The sequence below is a fragment of the Thamnophis sirtalis genome, unplaced genomic scaffold (assembly GCF_051295495.1).
Source record: "Thamnophis sirtalis isolate CommonGarterSnake01/CBP01778 unplaced genomic scaffold, rThaSir2_p1.2 scaffold_2, whole genome shotgun sequence".
NCBI classification, from domain to species: domain Eukaryota; kingdom Metazoa; phylum Chordata; class Lepidosauria; order Squamata; family Natricidae; genus Thamnophis; species Thamnophis sirtalis.
This window is the reverse complement of record NW_028261382.1, coordinates 127048358-127070020: the sequence shown is the minus strand read 5'-3', so window position 1 is coordinate 127070020 and position 21663 is coordinate 127048358. Positions and strand designations below refer to the sequence as shown.

General features: G+C 37.2%; 1 protein-coding gene across 6 annotated transcripts in view; it reads right to left on the bottom strand.

The window, feature by feature from the left end:
- Positions 1 to 2980: 2980 nt before the first annotated feature.
- RUNX1T1 (RUNX1 partner transcriptional co-repressor 1) overlaps positions 2981 to 21663 on the bottom strand; it is a 158118-nt gene continuing 139435 nt past the window's right edge. For 5 of the 6 annotated variants that reach the window (XM_087706864.1, XM_087706866.1, XM_087706865.1 and 2 more), the window contains 2 exons: positions 17199 to 17389; positions 2981 to 8134 (listed from right to left, as the gene is read on the bottom strand). In XM_087706864.1, coding sequence (XP_087562990.1) covers positions 7859 to 8134; positions 17199 to 17389 — 467 coding nt within the window. In that variant the 3' untranslated portion in view covers positions 2981 to 7858. Of the gene's footprint in view, positions 8135 to 13604; positions 14827 to 17198; positions 17390 to 21663 lie in introns of those variants that run through there. The other variant, XM_087706868.1, reaches the window with a different exon arrangement.

Sequence of the window (21663 nt, the reverse complement as noted above, 5' to 3'; positions counted from 1 at the left end):
AATAGGCAGAGAGCTATTGAAATGTTAATGTTTCAAGTCCTTTACACTAGGTGGGCCATTAAGTGTGGCCTCCTGATGAACCTATGAAGTTGTCTTAATTTTCCTGGGGATTGATGAAACAGCAGCATAAAAATGATGTCTAAGCTTGAACTGATATGCTAGGAAGAGACTCTAAGACAGTGGTTCTCAACCTGTGGGTCGGGACCCCTTTGGGGGTCAAACAACCCTTTCACAGGGGTTGCCTATGACCATCGGAAAACACATATTTTTGAAAAAATACAGAAAACATAAAACAATTTTACGCTTGGGGGTCACAACATGAGGAACTGTATTAAAGGGTCGTGGCATTAGGAAGGTTGAGAATCACTGCTCTAAGAGAATAGAAGCATAAATGATGAGGTTTGAACTATACCTGTATCAAGAAGTTAAAAATCAATAAACGGACAATTCCTAACAATGTCATTCAAAATATTTAAACAACTTAAACACTGAAATTACTTCTAAAAAGCCTGTTGAAGATCAAGCCTTGTTGAAGAACAATAAGTGCAAATGAGAATCCCATAAACCTGCAAACTTGTTTAAGAATGCCAACAAACATCTGGATAGAAATAATACAGCAGTGTGCGCTTCAATGTTCAAAAGCTTTGGGCATATTTATCCTTTGCTGTCATAGGAGAGTGGCCTGAGCCATCATCCTTTTAGGATCCAGTGAACACTTAGCTTGTTGGTGGATTATTTTAAAGGGAACAAACAAATACAGTCTCTTAACTTACTTTGTGACAACATCCAACTATTCATTCATTTGCACCGCTACAGTTTTAATTTTCTGATTTCAAACAATCAAGTTTGAATATTTCCCAGGCATCTGTTTTCTGTTTAGTTGCTTGCTATATTTTTATTCAATTTAGCACATTTTTTTTTACTAAGGAAAAAGGTTTAAGATAGGAGTTGAGGACTATGACTCAGATGTCAACATCTCATGGAAGGAACCGTGCAACATTTCATGCAATGAAATGTATGAAGTTTCTAGTTTTGTTATCAACATCCTTCCACACCCACAGGAACATATGGTCCTTCTGTTTGTGCAAATAAGCAACTATTGCTTAAAGTAGATGTTTCTACTAACACTGTGTCTAATTACAAAAAACAAACGCATGTATGTATGATCTCTGTTAACTGCCTTTCTCATCAAGCTTCTCTCTGCATTCTGGTTAAAACAGCCTTTCTGCTGAAGAACAGGCAGATGGATAATAGAGAGATCCCTCTGCAATCTGAACCTGGTTGAGGGTGTAAGCCAGTGACTATCTTAGTCTGTTCTATATGTGACTTGGCTATATTGTCCTTGAGAATATATGGGTACAGTCTTAGACTGGAAACTATCCCATAGTTTAGATTCTCATAGTTAGAATGATCAGAAAAATACAGACAGTCCTTGCTTAACATCCAAGATTAGGACTGGCAACTGCATCAGTATGTCAGACATCAGATGATCATAACTTGCAATTTTACTGCAGGTGTTTCTATTGATTGTTTGATGGAAGCAGGTTGTGAAGAACACAAAAGACAAGTCATGTGAGCAGATAAATATGTGACAGTCATAAATGCCTGGCAAAGTGCCTGAATGACCATGGAGGTGCTGTGAGCATTCTTAGTACTGATATGTGAACTTAGAATGTAAAATTACTTTTTTCAATGCTATCGTATCTTTGAATGGTATCTAACTAGCTGTGATGAATGCATAGTTTATATGAGAATAATACAAGTTCTTTAAAGTATGCAACCAGGCTGTGTTTGTGGGGATGGGTTTTCCCTTTATGTTAAATCACGTTTTCTTAAAGCCACAATTGACTGTGGTCTTATATTACACTAAGGCTGTTAGTTCAGGGTTAGTTTTCAATGCGTGTATTAATTAAATGTACTTAGGTAAAACTAAAGTCCAATTCTATTTTGATTTATGTCAACTAGCCTATCTGTACATAGGCTAGTTGATATATCAAGGTTTAACAGTTAAACCTTATTTAACTTAAGAAAGTTGAATGAATCCCTATTGGACTGTACAGAAATAAATTAGTTTTGTATGTGTCCTACAACTGCTTGCAGACAAATCTGGCACATCTTGACCATTTTTTCAAGAATTATTTCCTTGGAAAGGAGGTACAAGTTGGGTGTTAAGATAAAGCCTAAAGGAATGCCAACATCCTCTATAGTTAATAACAATATTTTGAAAATCAGGACAATTCCGGGGACACCTTTTCTGATTAACCCATTTTATTTAAAGACATGAGATTTTGGTGAGCTAAACTAACTCATTTCTTTACCCACAATCTTTATGAGGTATTTTGGTGACATGTTTGACATTAAATGTAATTGATAAGCTGTCTTTTAAATAAGAGGAACTGTGGACATGCCTGCTAAGTTCAAATTAGAAGGTTACTCAAATAAAGCTGTGGAGATCTACAGTTTTGACTTACAACCAGATTCTTTGTAAATGTTCCAACGTTATGATGGGTTTTCCAAGTCCATTCCAAAGTTCCAATGCTTCTCCCCAAGATTAAGTGACCAAATTTTGGGCACTTGGCAGCCTGAGTTTACATCCAGCATGTGGTTATATGATTTATGGTATTTTTGCCCAAACATGGCATTTCTGGTTTTTGGCAAAAAAATGTCCAATAGTAAACAATGGATTTGCTTAATGACAGTGGTGTTTGCTTAATGACTGCTGCAAAAAAGATCATAAACTTGGGTTGGCCGCATGCGTGACCTTACTTTACGAATGTCACAACTTAGAACCATAACAGGCAGGCTCCATTAGGGTCATAAGTCAAGGAGTAGCTGTATCTTGGATAGAATAACTTTCTGAACACTTCTGATATCAATGTATGGCTGCTTCTTTTCGTAACTCTTTCAAAGGAGCCTGCACACAAATACACACACACACACACAGACACAAAACACAACATAGAAAGAATGGAAAAGTATGGATTTTTAACATTTTTTATTACACAGTAAAGAATACAACAATACCTGAATCATACTTTAAAGATTCACAGGTTGACAGACCATACATTACAGTCCAACTAAAGGAAAAAAAAAAAGGATTAACAGGAAACCACAGTTCAGACATAGTAGACTTAAAAGCTCAAGAGTATGTTGACAAAAGCATGATGCCTAGTATCCCACCCATCGCCCCACCCCCACCCCAGTGTTAGTCTACCATCAACTTGTGGTACATGTCTGAATTAAGTATTGCACAACAACTTTTTTCTTTTTTTTTCACAATAATGTCGCAGAACCCAAAACAAAAATCCAAAATAAACATAAAACAAAAAGAAAACCAAAGTACTTGAAAACAGAAACAAAAAAAAACTGCATTTCAACAGTCTCCAATTTATTTATTTTGTCCTGTCCCTTGAGCAGTTCAGACAACATGGAGTCAACGTTTTCCCCCTTAAATGTTTTCCAGACGTTGGCATGCTTTGCATATAATCCAGCCTTGTACATTTCAAATCCCCAAGACATGCACCGACACACACGCACACTCACACACCAACAGGCATACGCACCCCCCACCCCGCACACAATTTTCTTTTAAAAAAGGATAACAGAATGGTTTTATTTTCATTTTTCCCCCCCAAAAAAGAAGAGACTGGCAGCCCTGCCACACGCAAACTCAACGCACAGTTCCATGACAGAGAAAAAGAGGAAGAGGAGAGGAAGAGACAGATCAGAGGACGCCCTAGTTCTATTAGCGACCACGATTCAGATCTAACCCAATGAAGTTAGCTTTTTATTTATTTTTTTTTAAAATGTGTTTATTCCTACAAATTATACTCTCGCGTAGCCTGTATAATAAGTGACAAGCAAAAAAGGAAAGTAACAAAAGTTTTTTTTTCTTTCTTTCTCTTCTTTAGGTTTATGAGGTCTGCATTGTTACCAAGAAGTGATATGGTTTGCAGCTGTATGAGCTTAACTTTTGGTATCCTGGTTCTTCGGTGCCCATTTGGTATGACTAGACTAGACCAGTTTTTTTGTTAGCTACTGGTGCAATATACATGCTGTCAGAGGTAGAGTGAAACTTTTTGCCACTGAGGAGACTGTAGCAAAACAGGAGGAGAGGAGGAAGAGGAGGAGACAGAGCTCAGAGTTAGGGGGGTAATCTCTCTCTTTTTTTTTTGTATTTGTATTTTTTTTCACTCCGGGTGCCCTGAATTATAAAGTAATGAGACATACTGTACTAATCCCTCTTTCACACACTTATGTTCAAGAGCAAGTGTTGTTTCACATACATCATAGCTTCTAGAATTATGAGATAACACCATATATTTATGTGCGTATGTGTGTGTGCATGTTATCTATATATGCACCTCCATACATACACATACATACATATATGTTTTGGATTATTAAACCCTTCATTGCCTAGAGCTCTAGAGGAATGGAGACTCGGTGTCACAAGCAGAATAAGAACAAAAAGAGATTGGAATGAATTTGGGAGCACCATGATCAAGGAGAACCTGTTATGTGCTTTTGATTTCCATGTAAAGCAAAGCAGTTGGCAAGCATCCATGCTTCTGCTGCATAAGAGCCAGGCTTCTCAACAATGAGGCAACCTAGTCGTATGTTGCCTGTATGGATGCTTTGAATTTGCAGCTTCTCCAGTTTCCAGCATTGTTTCTCAGCAGAAAATGGGTCATTTGGTAGAGGTTACCTTCCTTGTCCCGGACAAAAAGTAAAATTGGGGAAACAGAAAACTCCACCTCAGCTTATACAGACGTTGTGTCACAGATTACTAAACCTTCCTTATTTGTTGAATAATACTATAGGAAACGTTTCCCTTATCCAGAAAAGTCAAAATGTGATTTTAATACTAGTAGTCCTCACCTACCAACTGCAATTGGGATTGGCCATTCCATTGCTCAGCAATGTGGTCGTAAAGGGGAAAATCGCATGTTCGCAACAGACTTATGACAGTTCATAACTTCTGGCTGTAGCCATTAAGTGAATAGCAATAGCACTTAGACATATTTACCACTTCACAGTGTTTTACAGCCCTCTCTAAACGGTTTACACAGTCAGCATGTTGCCCCAAACAATGTGGGTCCTCATTTTACCCACCTTGGAAGGATGGAAGGCTGAGTCAACCTTGAGCCTGTTGAGAATCGAACTGCTGGCAGTTGGCAGAATTAGCATTCAATACTGCATTCTAACCATTGCACCACCACAGCTCTATAGTTATTAAGTACATCATGTGACTGCAACTTGTGAATTCCTGCTGGCTTCCCCATTGACTTTGCTTTTCAGAAGCCAGCTGAAAAAGTTGAAAATAGTGATCATGTGACTGTGGGATGCTGAGACCATCATGCACTGGTTGCAAATCATGATTGCAGGGACACTGCAGTGGCCACAACTTCAAGGACCAGTTGTAAGTTTCATTATTCAGTGCCATCATAATCTAAACGGTCATGGAGCAAGTGGTTGGTAAATTGGGACTATCTGTAATAGAGATATTTAAACAAAATGTCTGTAGCCATTGAGCAGCCCTATAACTGAGGGAGTTCTTTGTATCCAGGCCCATCCAAGCCACTTTAACTGTATGGCACAGAATTGTTTTCTTTTTTCTTGGAGAAAGCTTGAAATAAAAATATTTAGGAATGCCTTCTACAATGGCATTCAATAACGATATTAAAACCAATTTATTGCATGGCTTACTTGGTACAAAAGCACATAACCATCTTATGGGTTGTTTACATTTACAGATATTTCTGACCTAGACAATGGACAATGAAGGGTTAAATGACTGTACATTATGCCTTTGCTGAACATGTTTAACCTGCTGATAATTTGGAAAATAGAAACAATGCTTTCAGAACTCAGATTTTGGTCCATCAAATCAGTCTTTGGCTGACTTCCCTTTTTTTTGTTTTTTTTTTGTAATAATACTGTAATATAAACCTGGCATTCAGCAGTGTTAAAGCTGTCAATCTACATCTCAGCATTTGGAGCTCTAATCATCATAATTTCTATTTTGTAAAATCAGAAATACCGTACAACCTTACAGTGATAATGCATGCACTGCTTTTTATTAAAAAAGTATGATAGCCTGTTTTATTTTTATTTTTTTTATAAAATACATATTAATGAATTTTGCAAAAGAAAAAAGAAAACAGAACAAAAAAAAGGAGGGGAGAGAAAAATTAAAAAATAACCCACCACTATTCTAACCTACAGATAAATTCGGTGAAATGGCTCTAGCATCTTTAAAAAGAGTTTGCCCCAAAAAAAGCATGCCTAGGAGTCATTATGACAGTGCAAAATACATTTATGTACATCCCTCTTAGAAAAACACCAATATTTTAGCATTCCAGGAAGCATGCTAGGTTTCAGAATGTTTTCCCCCCCTATAAGAGAGTGAAATAGCAGCTCCGAAAGATAGCTTTTTTTCCTTTTCTTCAGGAGAAATGAAAAAAGGAGGGGGGGGGTTCTTTTTTTTCTTTTTCTTTTCTTTTGACCTTCTAGAGAAATATTACTACTACAGACAGATATAAAAGCAGCATAGAAAGTTTCTCACCTACTAGTAATAAAGAAGACTTAAATGTGAGCATAGTTAACTACAATGCATTTTCACATTTGCCCCAACACATTTACAAGGAAAGAAAAAACACAATTGGGAAACCTCACAGGACAGAAGTGCTTTTACACCAAGAGAACTACTATATTTTTTTTCCTTATTTTTAATTTTTTTTTTTCAAAATTAAAAACCCAGACAGGATGAGATGGAGAAGGATTTGGATGAGATCTGGAGCTGGAGTCACTGCATTGTCACCATTGCTGATACAAAAACGAACGAGGTGAAACAGACCGGATGGTCTTCCACTGTGGAAGCTTGTAAAAAAAAGTGAAGAAAATTTTGAAGCTTGGTGGTTGTTTTTTTCCCTTTTTGATAGGGGGAAGGATAGAGGCAGCTGGTTGATATTATAGCTGCCAAAATGCTAATTAACTGCAGGCTGTGTTCTTATTTCTGGTCTAAAAAAAAAATACAAAACCAAAACAAAACAGAAAAATAATCCCCACCAAAAAACGAAACAAAAGGACAAAAAAGAAGAGGAGATTTTTGTGTGATGGTATTTTTTTTTCTCTTTGCTGCTCTTTTAAATCCTTCATCCCACTGCAATCATCTTCCATTTTTCATTCTGTTGACCTGGCTATTATTATTTCATTCAGAAACAAGAAAAAAAAATGAACATCTGTGTCTCCTTCCAATCTGCTGCACATCTGCGTGTTTTTGATACGGGTCTTCAGAGTTCAAGTCAGTAACCCATGGACGCTATTCATCTTCTTATTAAAATGTCTGCTGCTTTATCCAATGCTTAAGCCCATGAGGGGGTTTTGTTTTCTTTCTTTCTTACTTTCTCTCTCTCTCTCATTCTCTCTCTCTTTCTCGCAGTTTAAAAAAAATCCATTTTTTTTGTTACAAAGAACAATTGTGACTTTATATTATTAGCATTTTTGCTTTCAACAGCAATTAGCAATCTCTTGGTTTGCTGTTTGGTAAAGCATCGTGTTAATGAGGTCACCTAGTTTAAAATCCCAGCTACTGGAAAATAACAGGGAGGAGGTCAAATCTATCATTGTGTGTATGTTCAATCTTCTCTGTTTCCTAAAGAAAAGATATCTTTGTTATCCAGAATAAGTCATTATGACCCGTTACTGGCCTTCTGGGTTTTGCTTCTACCTCAAGATACAGTATAATTTCTTTTATAATATTGAAATGTAAAAGTTCAGTAGAAACCTTTGAGTATCTGAGGATGAGGATTTTGTTTTGCTTTGTATTTGTCTTTAAGTATTTTAAAGTTCAGTCTTAGCGAGGAGTTGACTCTATGGTGCTTGGAGTTCCAGGGGTGTTTGACCTAGGAGTAGCTGCTGGTGGGGTGTCGATGGGGCTCCCGGCGCCACTATTCGGTGTTGCGGAGGAGCTGACTGCTGGTGTCTCCCCTTGTGGCTGGGCCTGTAGAGTCTGTCCACAGAGGTGGTGATGTTTCTCCCAGTCTTTATGTTGGCAAAACGAGCCACAGTAACGTGCAGTGTTGCAACCACTGCAGGTTTCACTGGCTTTACGGCCACAGTTCCAGCAACTCTGCATAGAGAGATAGGGTGAAAAGAACAAAGGATGCAAAAAAAAATTGGTGAGAAATTCTATGGGTAGAACGAACATGAAGCTATCAATTTTGAGAAACTGGGAGGGAAGGAGAAAACTTCAAACCAGCTTTTACTACATAGAGGAATATCCAAAATATCCAAATCTCGGCCATTTGACCTACCACAGCTAGGATCTCCTTTAGAACATTTGCCATAATAGCACATAAGATTTGGTAACCTGCCACCGGTGTATTTTTATGACTTATAAATCAATTCCACTACAACTGATCCAATTAAAAATAGTGATGGTGGTTAGAAACCAGTGACACCTAACCTTTAGAAAGGAAATGCATTGGTTTTAAGAAACTTCTCCTTGAAACCAACCATTTTGGATGTCACCAAACACCCAATCAATGCTCCAGCCATAGTCATTAAATGGGAGAAGTTTTAAGATAGAAGTAAGCTTTGAGAAGGCCTGGCTCAAAATGGTAAGGGAAGCACAAAAGCAAATTTTTAAAAAATCCAGGTATTGATGCATTATGAACCAAGGTGGATTTCTAGTAGATACCTGGGCACACCCATACTTTTGTCTTTCTCTTCTTCCAGGATGTTTTTCAACTTTTTTCCCTGGAAGTTGTGGTGGTCTCCCATTTAAAGACTATTCCAGGCCCAACCTTGCATAACCTTCTGAGATCGGAAAAAGTCAGTTAACTGCTGCTACCTGCTATGACTATGATCACATAATAATTGAGTTTCCTGGAGTTTTGTAAAGGCCTTATTGTATTTATGCAACATAACGAAGATATCAAGATTTAGTTTGATTGCAGCAATCCTCAGCATTAGAAAATAACTTGTCAAGGGAAGTATTTCATAATTGCATCACAATTTTATGCCTCTATAAAAACCTCCATATACCAGATCTTGATGCAGTAGATTTTGCATGCATTGGGCCAAATTTTTCTCATTCAATGGACATCCTGAAATACAATTAATCCACTAAAACAAGGTTTCACTATATTATGCCTTAATGCAGAAGTCAGGAGACAGTCACTTAAGAAAGAGATGCATCAAAGAATTTTCTCATGAAAAATGACTGCAGAAGTTGTCTCAGGATGCACACTACAGATAGTCCTTGACTTACAACTGTAACTGAGCCCAGAATTATGGTCATAAGTTGCACTGTTCGTTAAGTGGATTTTCATGCTACCATGTCTAATTTTATGACTTTTTTTTGCGAGAGTTGTTAAGCGAATCCATTGTCTGTAATGGGTGGAAATTGTTGGAATTCCAATTGTTGGAAACCAGAATTAAATTCCGGTTTCTACATCACCACGTATAACTCACAGGACAACTCATCATTGGAGAAGCATGGAAGTATGGGAACCACCCTCTCCTCCTCCAATCTCTTCCTCTCTCCTTCCGTCCTTGATCGGCTTACCCCCTCCCCACAAATACCTCTTGAGCTCTGTGCGACTCTCTTCCAAGCGATCTTTTTTCTGGTCGGGAGGGAGGGAACTCCCTCTTCTGCTCCCCATTTTGTCCTGATTTTTTTCCCCACAGTCCGAGCTACAGAAGAGGAGCAGGAGGCTCCTCTTCCTGAGCTCGATGGGGGAAAAAAACCACCCCAAAATTTCAGAAATTATATTACTATGTTGGATTTTTCTGGTCTCCCTGTATTGATGCACCATCAATAGATTTTCACTGTGGGATAACAAGCAAACAACAAACATTGTGCTGAAATCTCCTTTTTTCCCCACTCCAGAAGTTGGTGCTTAAGATACTGAAGTTCTGCCTGGTCTATGTTTCATTCCAAAGTACAAGAATTCCTTGTTAAGCACATAGCCAGCTGATGGCATCTTACATTTCTGCTCCCTGCCAAATAGAAAGCCACCAAAAGGATGCCTGCTGCTCCTTTCCCTTCAGCTTTACTGTGCCAGCTGGATCACTGGAACAAAGCCAGCAGATAAGTGAAATTCCTAAACTACAACAGAAATCCCAATTACCAGGAAGAACAAAGGCCTAAGTCCAAAATACTGTTTTAAGGAAATTAAACATTTAATCGGAGTCAAGTGGCTTCTTTAGAAAACAGTTCTAGTGTAAGATATACTCTCTCTCTTTTTTTGGCACAGGAATGTTTTGGCAGATGTAAGAATATTTAAGTGTCCAGTACTCATACCTCCCTTCCTCTCTCTTTCTCCTTCATAGATTGAATTCAGATGCAGAATTATATCTAAACTCATACCAATGAAGTGTGCAGACTAAACCAGGTAATTACAAATGCATGAGCTAAGGGTTAGGTGCTTTTTTTTTGGTATTTGCAGAAATTGTTCCCATCTTTTAAAAACTCTTCTTAAAAGGTGGAATTACTAGCACAGAGAAACAGATGTTTTTAGTGGGTCAATTGCAGGGAACATAGGCTCCTTGTCTGCATCAGCTGGTTTTGATTCACTGTCCATGGTTTCAGGTTCATTCTGAGGATTGGAGGATAGTTCACTGTAATTTTACAATTATTTCATGGGGAGGGGAATTATCATGATGAAAAATTATAAAAAATTATAAAATCACAAACAACATTTCAAATAGATTTTGCTGAGTTTAGTTTGAAGCCCAGTTTTGCAACCCATCAAATATTGCAGCTGTATAACTTGTATTATTTCATTGGAGCCAAAACAGAAACTTTATGGAAATCTCGGGGAAAGAAGGAGACAGTGCTAGTCATTACTAATCAGTTTTATGTCTCTGAGGAGACTTCCCACATCAACACTCTCTGCTATAAACCACCACTTGAGTGGATTTAGAAGAACAACAATGTTGAAAGTTCTGCATCTAAAATTTCCAGGGTCTCCGGGTAAAGACAGACTCCTTGGCAACTTCAGTTAAAAGGGTCATGGACCAGCAATGGTAAAGAACTTGGCTTGTGAAACTGAAGAGCTACTCCAAAGCAGTTTGACAATATTGGGTTGGAAAGACAATTCGGGATATTCTCATATCCCTCTAACAGTGGCGCAAACATGCCCTGGTAACTGTTTTTACATGACATAGCCTAGTAATATTTTCTTCACCTCACTGCCAGCCTACAGCTGGGGAAGCCTTAATATCATATTTAGATGTTTCAAGTTTAGTTTTCCCTCTTCTCCTGACATAATTTTAGGTGTGGATAATATCTAGCATTATTAATAAATAATGTGATTGATAACACTGTCAAAATGGGATATACCTAACATCCATTGGCCACTTGTGGTTCTGAAGATACACATCTCCCTTCCTATTCATTGGGCCTGCCTCTCCAGCCATTTTTTATTGGGCTGTAGAAGCCGCATGGCTTCCACAGGGGTATCTGCTTGTATAATGCTTGACTCCCCCCCCCCTTCCATTCAATTGTGCTTGATTCTCAGACACTGCCTGGAGAAGTCCCTGCAGTTTTCTTAGCAATAAAGTGGGAATAGAACTCATGGTCTGGAAGATTTTTTAGATTTTTTTTTACCCCACCTTTTATTATTTCCGTGACAACTAATAATAACATTGGATAACAAATATATTTTATTGTATGTCTCCCATGCATAGCTACATTAATGGGCAATTGTAAAAAAAAACACCACAAGCTTATTGCTATTAGTCAATTGATTTAAAGCCTTGGTGAAAACATATTGGCTATCATCTAGCAGAGCATAGTTATCCAATACTTGGATAAAATTGTGGATTGTAGCTTGAAGCAGTATGAAAAGTAAAAAAAGAAAGATATACTAATCCTGTTCTCTTTGACTTTTGTTATATCTCTAGGGGACCAATATTCAGGAAGTGTCATTTTATGGCAATAAGCGAAAAGAGAGGCATTTCTTGGTCTTCACTAGCTATTTCTCCTAAGGAAGTATTAAGAGTAGTTTAGCGCTCCTGGCAAAAGGTTCTCAAATTTTGACACAATGGTCAATCAGGGCATTGTGATGGCAAAAATTGTCATGAATTTGCATGCCCTCCTTCTGGGTCTTAAATCATAGTTCTGCCCTCAGTGCTTAGAGATGCTAAATCGGATCTGCAATTATTGTCTCATCATGTACAGCCTCATAGCTGTCTAAAACAACTATAATAGTAAACATTTTTTTCTTGTGCAAAGCCCTGCCTGTGTATTGGGGTTTGTGCTGTTGACTGCAGCCTAAACCTCCTTGGATGTGAATATGAGAAACTATATAGAACGGTGAAATGCTACCTATAAATGTATAGATACCAAGTCCTAGCTATAAACATATGCTTCAATCAATGTTAATGGCACTAAAATGTGCTTAACATTTGCTGGATCTGATATGATTTCTTAAAAACCCTTAATAAACAATGATGTGTTTCTTCCATGATGCACTTGGAATCAATGCAAGGAGAAAAGGCTTAAGAATATGAGTGCGCCCATTAAAACCTATTTACAATGTTATTTTGCTTTACCTATAGTTGCAACTCTGTAGTACTGATTCCAGTCTTTACAATCCTCATTTTTTACATCATACACATATACCCAGGACATTCACTTCTGGGGTAATCAATGTTATTTAAAACACGGAAAAGAGTAAGAAATATTAAGTCGAAGAAATTAAAGCCAGGAGATAATTATTACTTCAAATCATAATTGATTGCTTCTGGATTCAGTCCTGAAGCAGAACGAACTGGATTTAGTGAATGCTTGGGGTATGTTTGCATAACAAAGTCTATTGCACTTTCTTTGCTTATGTTTGTATATACCCAAGTTCTGCTGAAACATATTTTTGTTTCATCTTATTATTACAGCATAATCTTAGTTCTGAAAGTGTCTACCAGTTCAGCTGATTCCAAATGCTACAATCATATTATTAACCATATTATTAAGAACTGAAGAAGCTTCTTGGATAAGAAGTGAAATGTCTTCAAGAAAAAACAAAGAAAATCCAGTTGCCTTTTGAAAAAGCACCTTTGGGACATATTATTAACCACAAACATTTTTAGAGAGCACCTTTAGTTTCTTGCTAAAAAGGATTCCCTGGCTACTTGGTCCGCTTTTGGTCACAGTTATTACAGCTGTTAATGAGTTACATGCTTTGGTATCAGGCTATTTGAAATATCTTGTTCTCCCCAAAGAGACTGAGCTTTTACAGACACTGAGAAAATTAAATGCTTTTCAAAAAGATTGCCGTACTGATGCATCAGAGTATCCTCCTTTTTGATAATAGCATGTGACAATTGATATATATACTGGTCTTATATTCGTGTTTTTCTCGTGTAAGATTGAGATTGTCTTGGCAACGTTTCGGCGAGGTCTCATATGCCATCTTCAGGCTGGTGTTTTTGGCTTCGTGAAGATGGTGAGTAGGACCTCACCGAAACGTTGCCAAGACAATCTCAATCTTATATGGGAAAAGACCCAAATACAACAAGACCAGCATACCTACACCCGTGAAATATATATATCACGGGTGTATATGTGTGTGTGTGTGTGTGTGTGTGTTTGTGTGTGTGCGCGTGCGTGCGTGAGCATGTATGTATGTTTATATGTGAATATATATATCTCTCTCCTCCAAGAACTCAAATCTTATTAGACAGGGTTTACATTTTATCCTTGCAACAACAACAACCCTGTGAAGTGGGTTGGCCTACTTGGGGGCAATATGCTAACTCTGTAAACTGCTTAGAGAGGGCTGTAAAAGCACTATAAAGTGGTATATAAGTCTAAGTGCTATTGCTATTGCTACTGACTGAAGGTGAATTACAATTATCTTCGCATAACAAAATATACATTATATCTATACCTCCCTCTCTGTCTCGAGATAGGGTAATAATTCAGCTTTCCCTGACCTCGACCTCTCTAGAACTATTTTACTCTGCATTTCCCTGATGTCTCTATTGGCTGGAAATTCTGGAATTTTATTTTCAACATATTGGAATGGTTGTGACCGTTTAAAGATCACATTCGCAAACAAACTGCCTTGGCATAAGTGAAGTTCATAATGCCAATACATTTTAATTTATATCAAATTTAATTCTGCAGAAGATTTGCTAAGAATGACATTTCTCTTTCATACATATACACACAAACAGACACACATTTATTCTTAGATTGTTTTTTTTAAAGGAAACTTTCAGATGTTGTAAATCAATTCCTTATGTTTCTTCTTCATTCATCTGCTACACATTAAATTGAAACTCTGGGCATCTAGTCATTACCCAATAGCCTTTCATCTCTGGTGATGTCTGGGACCAATTAAAATCTTACTCTCCCTTAAATAATGGATGTGTATTGCTCCATTCTGTAGATTTTGCCTGTGATTTTTGCCACTTATTTCAGGATGGAGCAAGGACTTAATTGGGATTTTTGCACCTAAATCACTCTAGATGTTACCAACTTACTAAACACATTAAATATCGTGCTTAGAATAATTAAAAGTGTGTAAATATTTCAAAATAGATCAATTGTGTGAAATATTTCATATAACTTTAAAATGCTAAATTAAGATATTATCTTACAAATATCTTAATTTAGTATTGAAATATTATTGAAAACTACACTCACAAAAATGTTGGTACATGTAAAAAGATATGATAAAAAGAAAGACCATAAACAAAATCTTCCATCAATGTTAAGCTGAAAGAAATTATACTTAGCATCTGTTTATTGGGGGGGCAGGTTTAATCAAGACTTCCCTTTCCGCATGGATTTTAACATTTCTTTTTTCTCTGAAAGACACAAGAATTCATTTTATCCAAAACACTTTAGGATTTGCAACAGAATATATGATCCTCCCTCTGTATCCTTACTTCCTGTTATATATGGTGCCATATGTGCCCCACAAAAGCTTTCACGGACATCTTCCAGCCTAAACTAAGGCTTATCATCATTGTCCCTAATTTACTCTTTGTTGCTCTTTGAATCTGTTTTCTTCTGCCAGATGCTGTTTTCCCACCATTCCCTTTACAGAAAATCCTGCAGTTTAAGTAATAGATTCCAGTTCAGAAAAGGAACTCACCAATCTGATAACATCTTTTGTTTGCATTCTAAAAACCTCATTCTTCATTGATCATATAAGTATAGTAAAAGTCCTATCTTTAGGACTTTTATTATACTTATATATAATGATGTATTTTCTGCTGAAATATATGTCCTTTCTATTGGTAGGAAAGTATTTGAAATGCAATCTGTTTTTGAAATTGTTTTAACTATTATAGACAATTTAAATATACCTCAAAACTAGTTAGAAATCACCAACATAAGATTATCAGACCTCTAATAATATTTATTTATCAAGTGAGATTCCCCCCCCCCATGTTAATGTAACTGTGGCCAAAAGATAACACCCCCTCCCCATTATTTTATTATTCATTATGCCTATGAATATGTCCATCCTATCTACATTATGGAGGAACCAGCATGTAATCACAAAATAAAATATGGAAATTTAGAGTAGAATTTGCAGTGACTGTATTTTAGCCACTGGAATACATGAAATCAGAAGACAAACATGAGCTCAATAAATATGATCTAAACACTTTTAAAACTATTTTAATATTTGCATTGGAGAATTCAATATAGCCTTACTTCAAAACCCTGTTCCATTGACTTAGTGGGAATTACTTCCATACTAAGTGAGCACAAGCATTGCAATCTCAGGCTGACATAATGACAATGGATAACTTTATCTTAATGTACTATTTATAGTTTGCATTTTTTTCTTCCATCATATCTGATTCTCAGAAATTATGTGGAAAATCCCTGAAGTTCTCTTGGCAAGTTTTTTTTTCAAAAGTAGTTTGAATTGTTTCCTTAGGGCTGAGAAAAAGTGAGTGGTTACCCAGCTGATTTCATGCCCAATGCAGAACTAGAACCCAGAGTCTTCTGGTTTTTAGCCTAATAATGCCTTAACTGCTACAATAAATTGGGCCAAATTTGAATAATATAGATAATAATATAGAAGTAAAGTACAAGAGTTAGGAGATATCTCTGTCAATCATAACAAACAAAGGAATGTTTTGGCTTGTTATATGGCAATTCATATGAACCTAGGGCATCAAAGGCTGTGTAGAATTACTTAATTTTAGAAATGGCTGGCTACTGCCTTCTTCCTGGGGCTGAGAGAGAATGACTGGCCCAAAATGACAAAATTACTTTTGTGCCTAAGATAGTATTAGAACTTAGGTCTCCCTACTCCAAGCCCAGTTCTTAAACCTCTAGACCAAAATGGCTCTGAGCTTTAAACACATTCAAAAAATAAAATCAATCAGATTTATTACTGCAACATTATCTAATCCAGAGGTGTCAAACTCAAGGCCCATGGGCCATATCAGGCCCATGGGTTGCTTAGATCTCTCTTACAGGGCCACCCTAGAAACAGCAAAAGACTGGCCCACAGTGCCTCTGCCAGCAAAAACCGGCTCTCGAGCTCAGTTTTTAGCTACAATGGCATCCTACACCTTCTGCCAATGAAAACGGAACTCAGGAGTGCTGCATGTGGGCCTCCCAAGCATTGTTTTCACTGGCAGAGGGTTGGAGGATCCCATCGAGCCAAAAATGGAGCTCAAGAATCCGTTTTCACTGGCAGAGCGCTCGGGCCACCACAGGCGCCCCCAACATGAGTGATGTCAAGATGGCCACGTCCCCCTGAGGTCAAACACAACCGTGATACGTCCCTCAATGAAATCAAGCTTCACTGATTTCATTGGTACCCCTGATACCTAATCTGTCAAGGAGGATAATATACAAAGGAACTCTCCATTTGGAAATCCTGTCAGCCCTGTCTTCTCTGCTTTCCTTTCTTTTTCTATGCTAGCCAAAGTCAAAAGAGGATGAAGAAAATAGGAAAACCAAGAATGGTTAAAGCTCTGCATTTTACTTCATACACATGAATGCTGGAATGTGTAGTTTTTTAAAGTTACTCAGTGTTCAGGAGGACTCCTCCTCCTCCTCTTTCTTCTAAAGACTAGAAAGTTCCCAATAATTTATGGATTTGCTAAAATTTCAATGCTGATAAATGTATTATTTACTTTTTACTTATTACTGTGTCTATACTTTTTGGACACAGATATGGTCTTATTCTGCACCATGAAATTCTCACCTCACTAGAATCCTCTTGCTGATTGATCACACTTAATGCATCCTCTGCAGCCTGTCGCTTGGCTTCTGCCACTGTGCGCTCCATTTTAGCTCTCTCCGAAGTAATCATATCATGGGCTTTCCGTTCTGCCTCTGACACTGCCTTCTGCAACTCGGTCATTGCTTGTCGTTTTACTTCATTGACTGCTTCCTCTGTAAACAAAATAAGAAATTTGTCTTGGTGCAGCAGGAGCAAGATCAAAAGACAACTGATTTTTATGCACAAAAGTAGTTAGATTATGGAAGCTGCTGATCTATATAATGTCAATATTCTATATCTACGTAAATGTCCTTTGATTCCAAGAATAAAGGAAAAGTAAAGGTTTCCCAGCACATGCGTGCTAGTCGTTCCCAACTCTAGGGGGCAGTGCTCATCTCTATTTCTAAGACAAAGACCCAGCGTTGTTCGAAGATGTCTCCCTGGTCATGTGGCTAGAGTGACTAAATGCTGAAGGCCCACGGAGCACTGTTACCTTCCCACCTAAGTGGTTCCTATTTTTCTCTTGTACTTTTTATCTGCTTTCGAACTGTTAGGTTGGCAGAAGCTGGGACAAGTAATGGGAGCTCACTCCTTTACGCAGCACTGGGGATTCAAATCTCTTAACTGCTGACCTTCTGATTGACAAGCTCAGCGTATCACCCATTGAGCCACCGCATCCCTTAAAGAGTACATGGTACCAGCTACTAAACAATATAACGTATTTCCATTTTTCTAATATATGGGGGTCTTAAGGGAGAAGTTCTATGCTGTAGATGGTATCAGAGAGGTAAAACAAAACTATCATAATAAATTTTAATGCACAAATCTTTGCTCCAGAAATGCAGATCTATAACAGCTATGAAAAGAGGACATATTAATTACTGGGAGGAATGGAGAAATAGAAAACAACTAATTAACCCTACCATAAACCCCAGGGGATAAAATAACACAGAAATGGTACAAAAACTTCATAGAAATTTAGGTAAATACATAAGGTTTTTTTAGAAATTTCCTCTAACTCTGATTTCAAATACAGTACTTGTATCGCAGAAGCTTGATAGAACAAAACTGGCACAAGTCCAGATTTCATAGTTAAAACAGTTTTTATGGGACTTTGATGGTGGTTGAACTCCATGGTGTTAATGGTCTTCTTCAAATATCTTTCTAGAAATCAGTGAACAATGCAGAGAGAGTTACTATGTCTTCCATTTAAATTAGCTAGCAAAAATTACCATAATGCGATATTCTTTTTCACAGTGTATAACATGATTTGTCGTCAATGAGCTGACTGGGTTTTGTTTGATGCAAGAGAAGTGGAAGATTTCATGTATTCAACTGACAACTAAAACAAGTGATTTAAAAAAAAATAACACTAACTACTCTAATTAACAAGGAAACTATCCTCCCTCTGATTTAGTGTATCTAATTTTCATCTTTATTCAAAGCAAAATGACAATGATTAATTGAAAATTTAATAAGCACTAATTATTAACTTGGCAAATGTAGTACCAATTAACACTCTATTAAAACTAATTATGACATGTTTCATTCAAGTATTTGCACTTAATTGTTTCACCCACTTAAGAAGCACCTTAATTAAATGTTCTGTTTAATTAAAAACATAAGATTTCTAATAAAAATGTTTAAGTGTAAAATAAAAATATTTGAGTTACAAAAGCTCAGTGGTTACTGTGAGATGTACATTATTTTCCAGTACTATAAATTTAGTTCTCCTTATCTGATGCCATCCTATTCTTAAATTTATCTGAAACCTTAGGAATTCTTATTAGAGATTAAGTGTCAATAGATTCAATGTGACTTACTTGTATGAAGATAAGCATATAACTGTGCTCTCATTAACTGCATAGAATAGATTGAGATCCTTGGACCTGCGTTGGGTATGCTTAATCCTTTTGACTGGAGAGCATCAAAACTTCCATCTCATCATCAACTGCATTTGAAACTTGTCTTTGTGTCAATAGAAGTCTGATTTTATATGTGATATTGGCAAAAGCCCTCATTAAATTCTACTTGGATACCTGACATGATTTACATAAGTGTTTTAAATCCTGGCTACATTCTTGAATAAGAAAGCTTTTGTTTTATGACAGCAATATTATTGGAAAAAGATCTATCTATCTATCTATCTATCTATCTATCTATCTATCTATCTATCTATCTATCTATCTATCATCTATCCATCCATCCATCCATCCATCCATCCATCCATCCATCCATCCATCCATCCATCCATCCAGGGGTGGGCTTCAAAAATTTCAGCAGTGGGGTCTCTGCCTGGTTACTAGATGGGCAAGGCCATGGTGGGCGTGGCCTAGTTGGCCTTCTTCACCACAGGGGGGGGCGTTTTCGCATTCCCCATTCTCCGGAGGCTTTCCTTGAGCCTCTAGGAGGGTGAAAACTGCCTCCCCCAAGCTCTGAAGGCCCTCCGGAGGCCAGAAATGACTCAGTTTCTGGCCTTCCAGAAGGCCCATTTCCCCCCCTCCCCAAGCCTTTGCAAAAGCCCTCCACTTACCTCGCATCCAAAATGGGCCTCATGGAGACTCTTGGGAGGGGCAAAGTGGGTGGGCCAGCCAGGGGTGGGATTTGGAGGTTCTCCGAACTGGCCATAACGTAAGCTATAGGTTCTTCTGAACCCAGACGAACCTGTAGCAACCCATCTCTCTCTCTCTCTCTCTCTCTCTCTCTCTCTCTCTCTCTCTCTCTCTCTCTCTCTCTCTCTCTCTCTCTCTCTCTCTCTCTCTCTCTCTCTATCCATCCATCCATCCATCCATCCATCCATCCATCCATCCATCCATCCATCCAGGCAATAGAACTATCATTTCTTCTAGATAGCTGGGAATGTAAGACATTTCAGTGACCAATTTGGATAAATATTTATCAGCTTAATAAACCAAAACATTAACATATTTTCTGTAGTAGCATATAGGTAGTTCTACTACATTAGTGTGTCTGAAGGCAATACAATATATTCAATTAATAAAGCTGTTCATATTCAGAGTAGGAAATTACCAAATGTAGAACCTTTCTCGGTGAAGTATAAGGGGCAGATGCCTTCTCTTTCTTTATTTTCCCACTCTAAAAATGTTTTTTCCCACTGTTGTTTATTCACCGAAGTAACCTAATCTATAGGAACATGTGGAAAAATTATTTAAAAAAATTGGAGTAAGTTTTTGGAACTACAATTCTCTATTAGTGTTAATGAAAAGTATTGATCTGTCTGATAATTCCAAATAGTTATCATGCACTACATGTGGCACCTTCTGTGTCTGGAACACATGGTTATTAATATCTCACCCTCTTTTAAAACATGTGAAGATAAATATTGATATTGTGCCTAGAGAGGAAAAATGCTAAGTTTATGAAACTTAAAATATGTCTTCACTTTACCCTCCCATAAATATTTGGAGGCTATGCAAGTCAAGATTCATTTATTTTGTATATTCAAGGTGAATTACTATTCTGTGTAAGTGGCAACAGGACAATAATTTTTGCTTACGATCAAAGCTGCAGCTTGACTAATTGCATATGCAAATAAGGCAATTTATATTTAAATTATGCATTCCTATTCTAGTCCCACCGGCATACAAAGATCAGCAAAGAGAATTGGTAGGACATTTGCAAGATGTTTGAATATTTATTACCAACTGCAAACATTTTCAGATCTCTTGAAAAAGAAATACATGAAGACAAACCCACAAATGAAAATCATATTATTATCTTTGCAAACGTTTTTAAAAAGAAGAAATGAACTTGATTACAGGCTCTTTTATGTGTAATTACCAATCACATTATTATTTTATAATATTTTGTGTAACCTGAAAAAATTACAAATATTACCCTTGGAGCCTAGAATTTTATAAGCATACAGTACTGCAAAACATTACCGAAGCAGTAATAATTAATATCAATTAATATTTATTAGAAATCAACCAACATATAACCCTAGGGTCTGTTTATTGTGGTTCTGAAACCAAAATTCAGCTGAACATGCTAGATACGTCTTAAAAATAGGGTAAGAGTCTAATAAAAGGGACATTTGTGGAAATTTTTGTGCTTACATGTAGAAAGAGCACAGGAAATATCCAACACAAGGATAGGAATGGGGAGATATTCTAAAATTTCCTTGGCCCAGCCAAAAAAAATGAATTCTTTTCATTCACAAAAACCCAGAAACAATTTCATGCAGTGATGGGATTCAAAAAAAATTATTGCTGGTTTTGTGGGCATGGCTTTGTGGGCATGGCAAGGGAAGGATACTGCAAAATCCCCATTCCCTGCCCACTCTCAAAATTTCCGCTACCAGTTCTCCAGAACCTCTCAGAACTGGCTGAATACTATCTCTGATTTCATGTCTTGATCCATTCAACAATAAGAAAATGAGAAATCTCTTCCTTGCAATCAGTTCTACCAAACAACTTCCCAATCC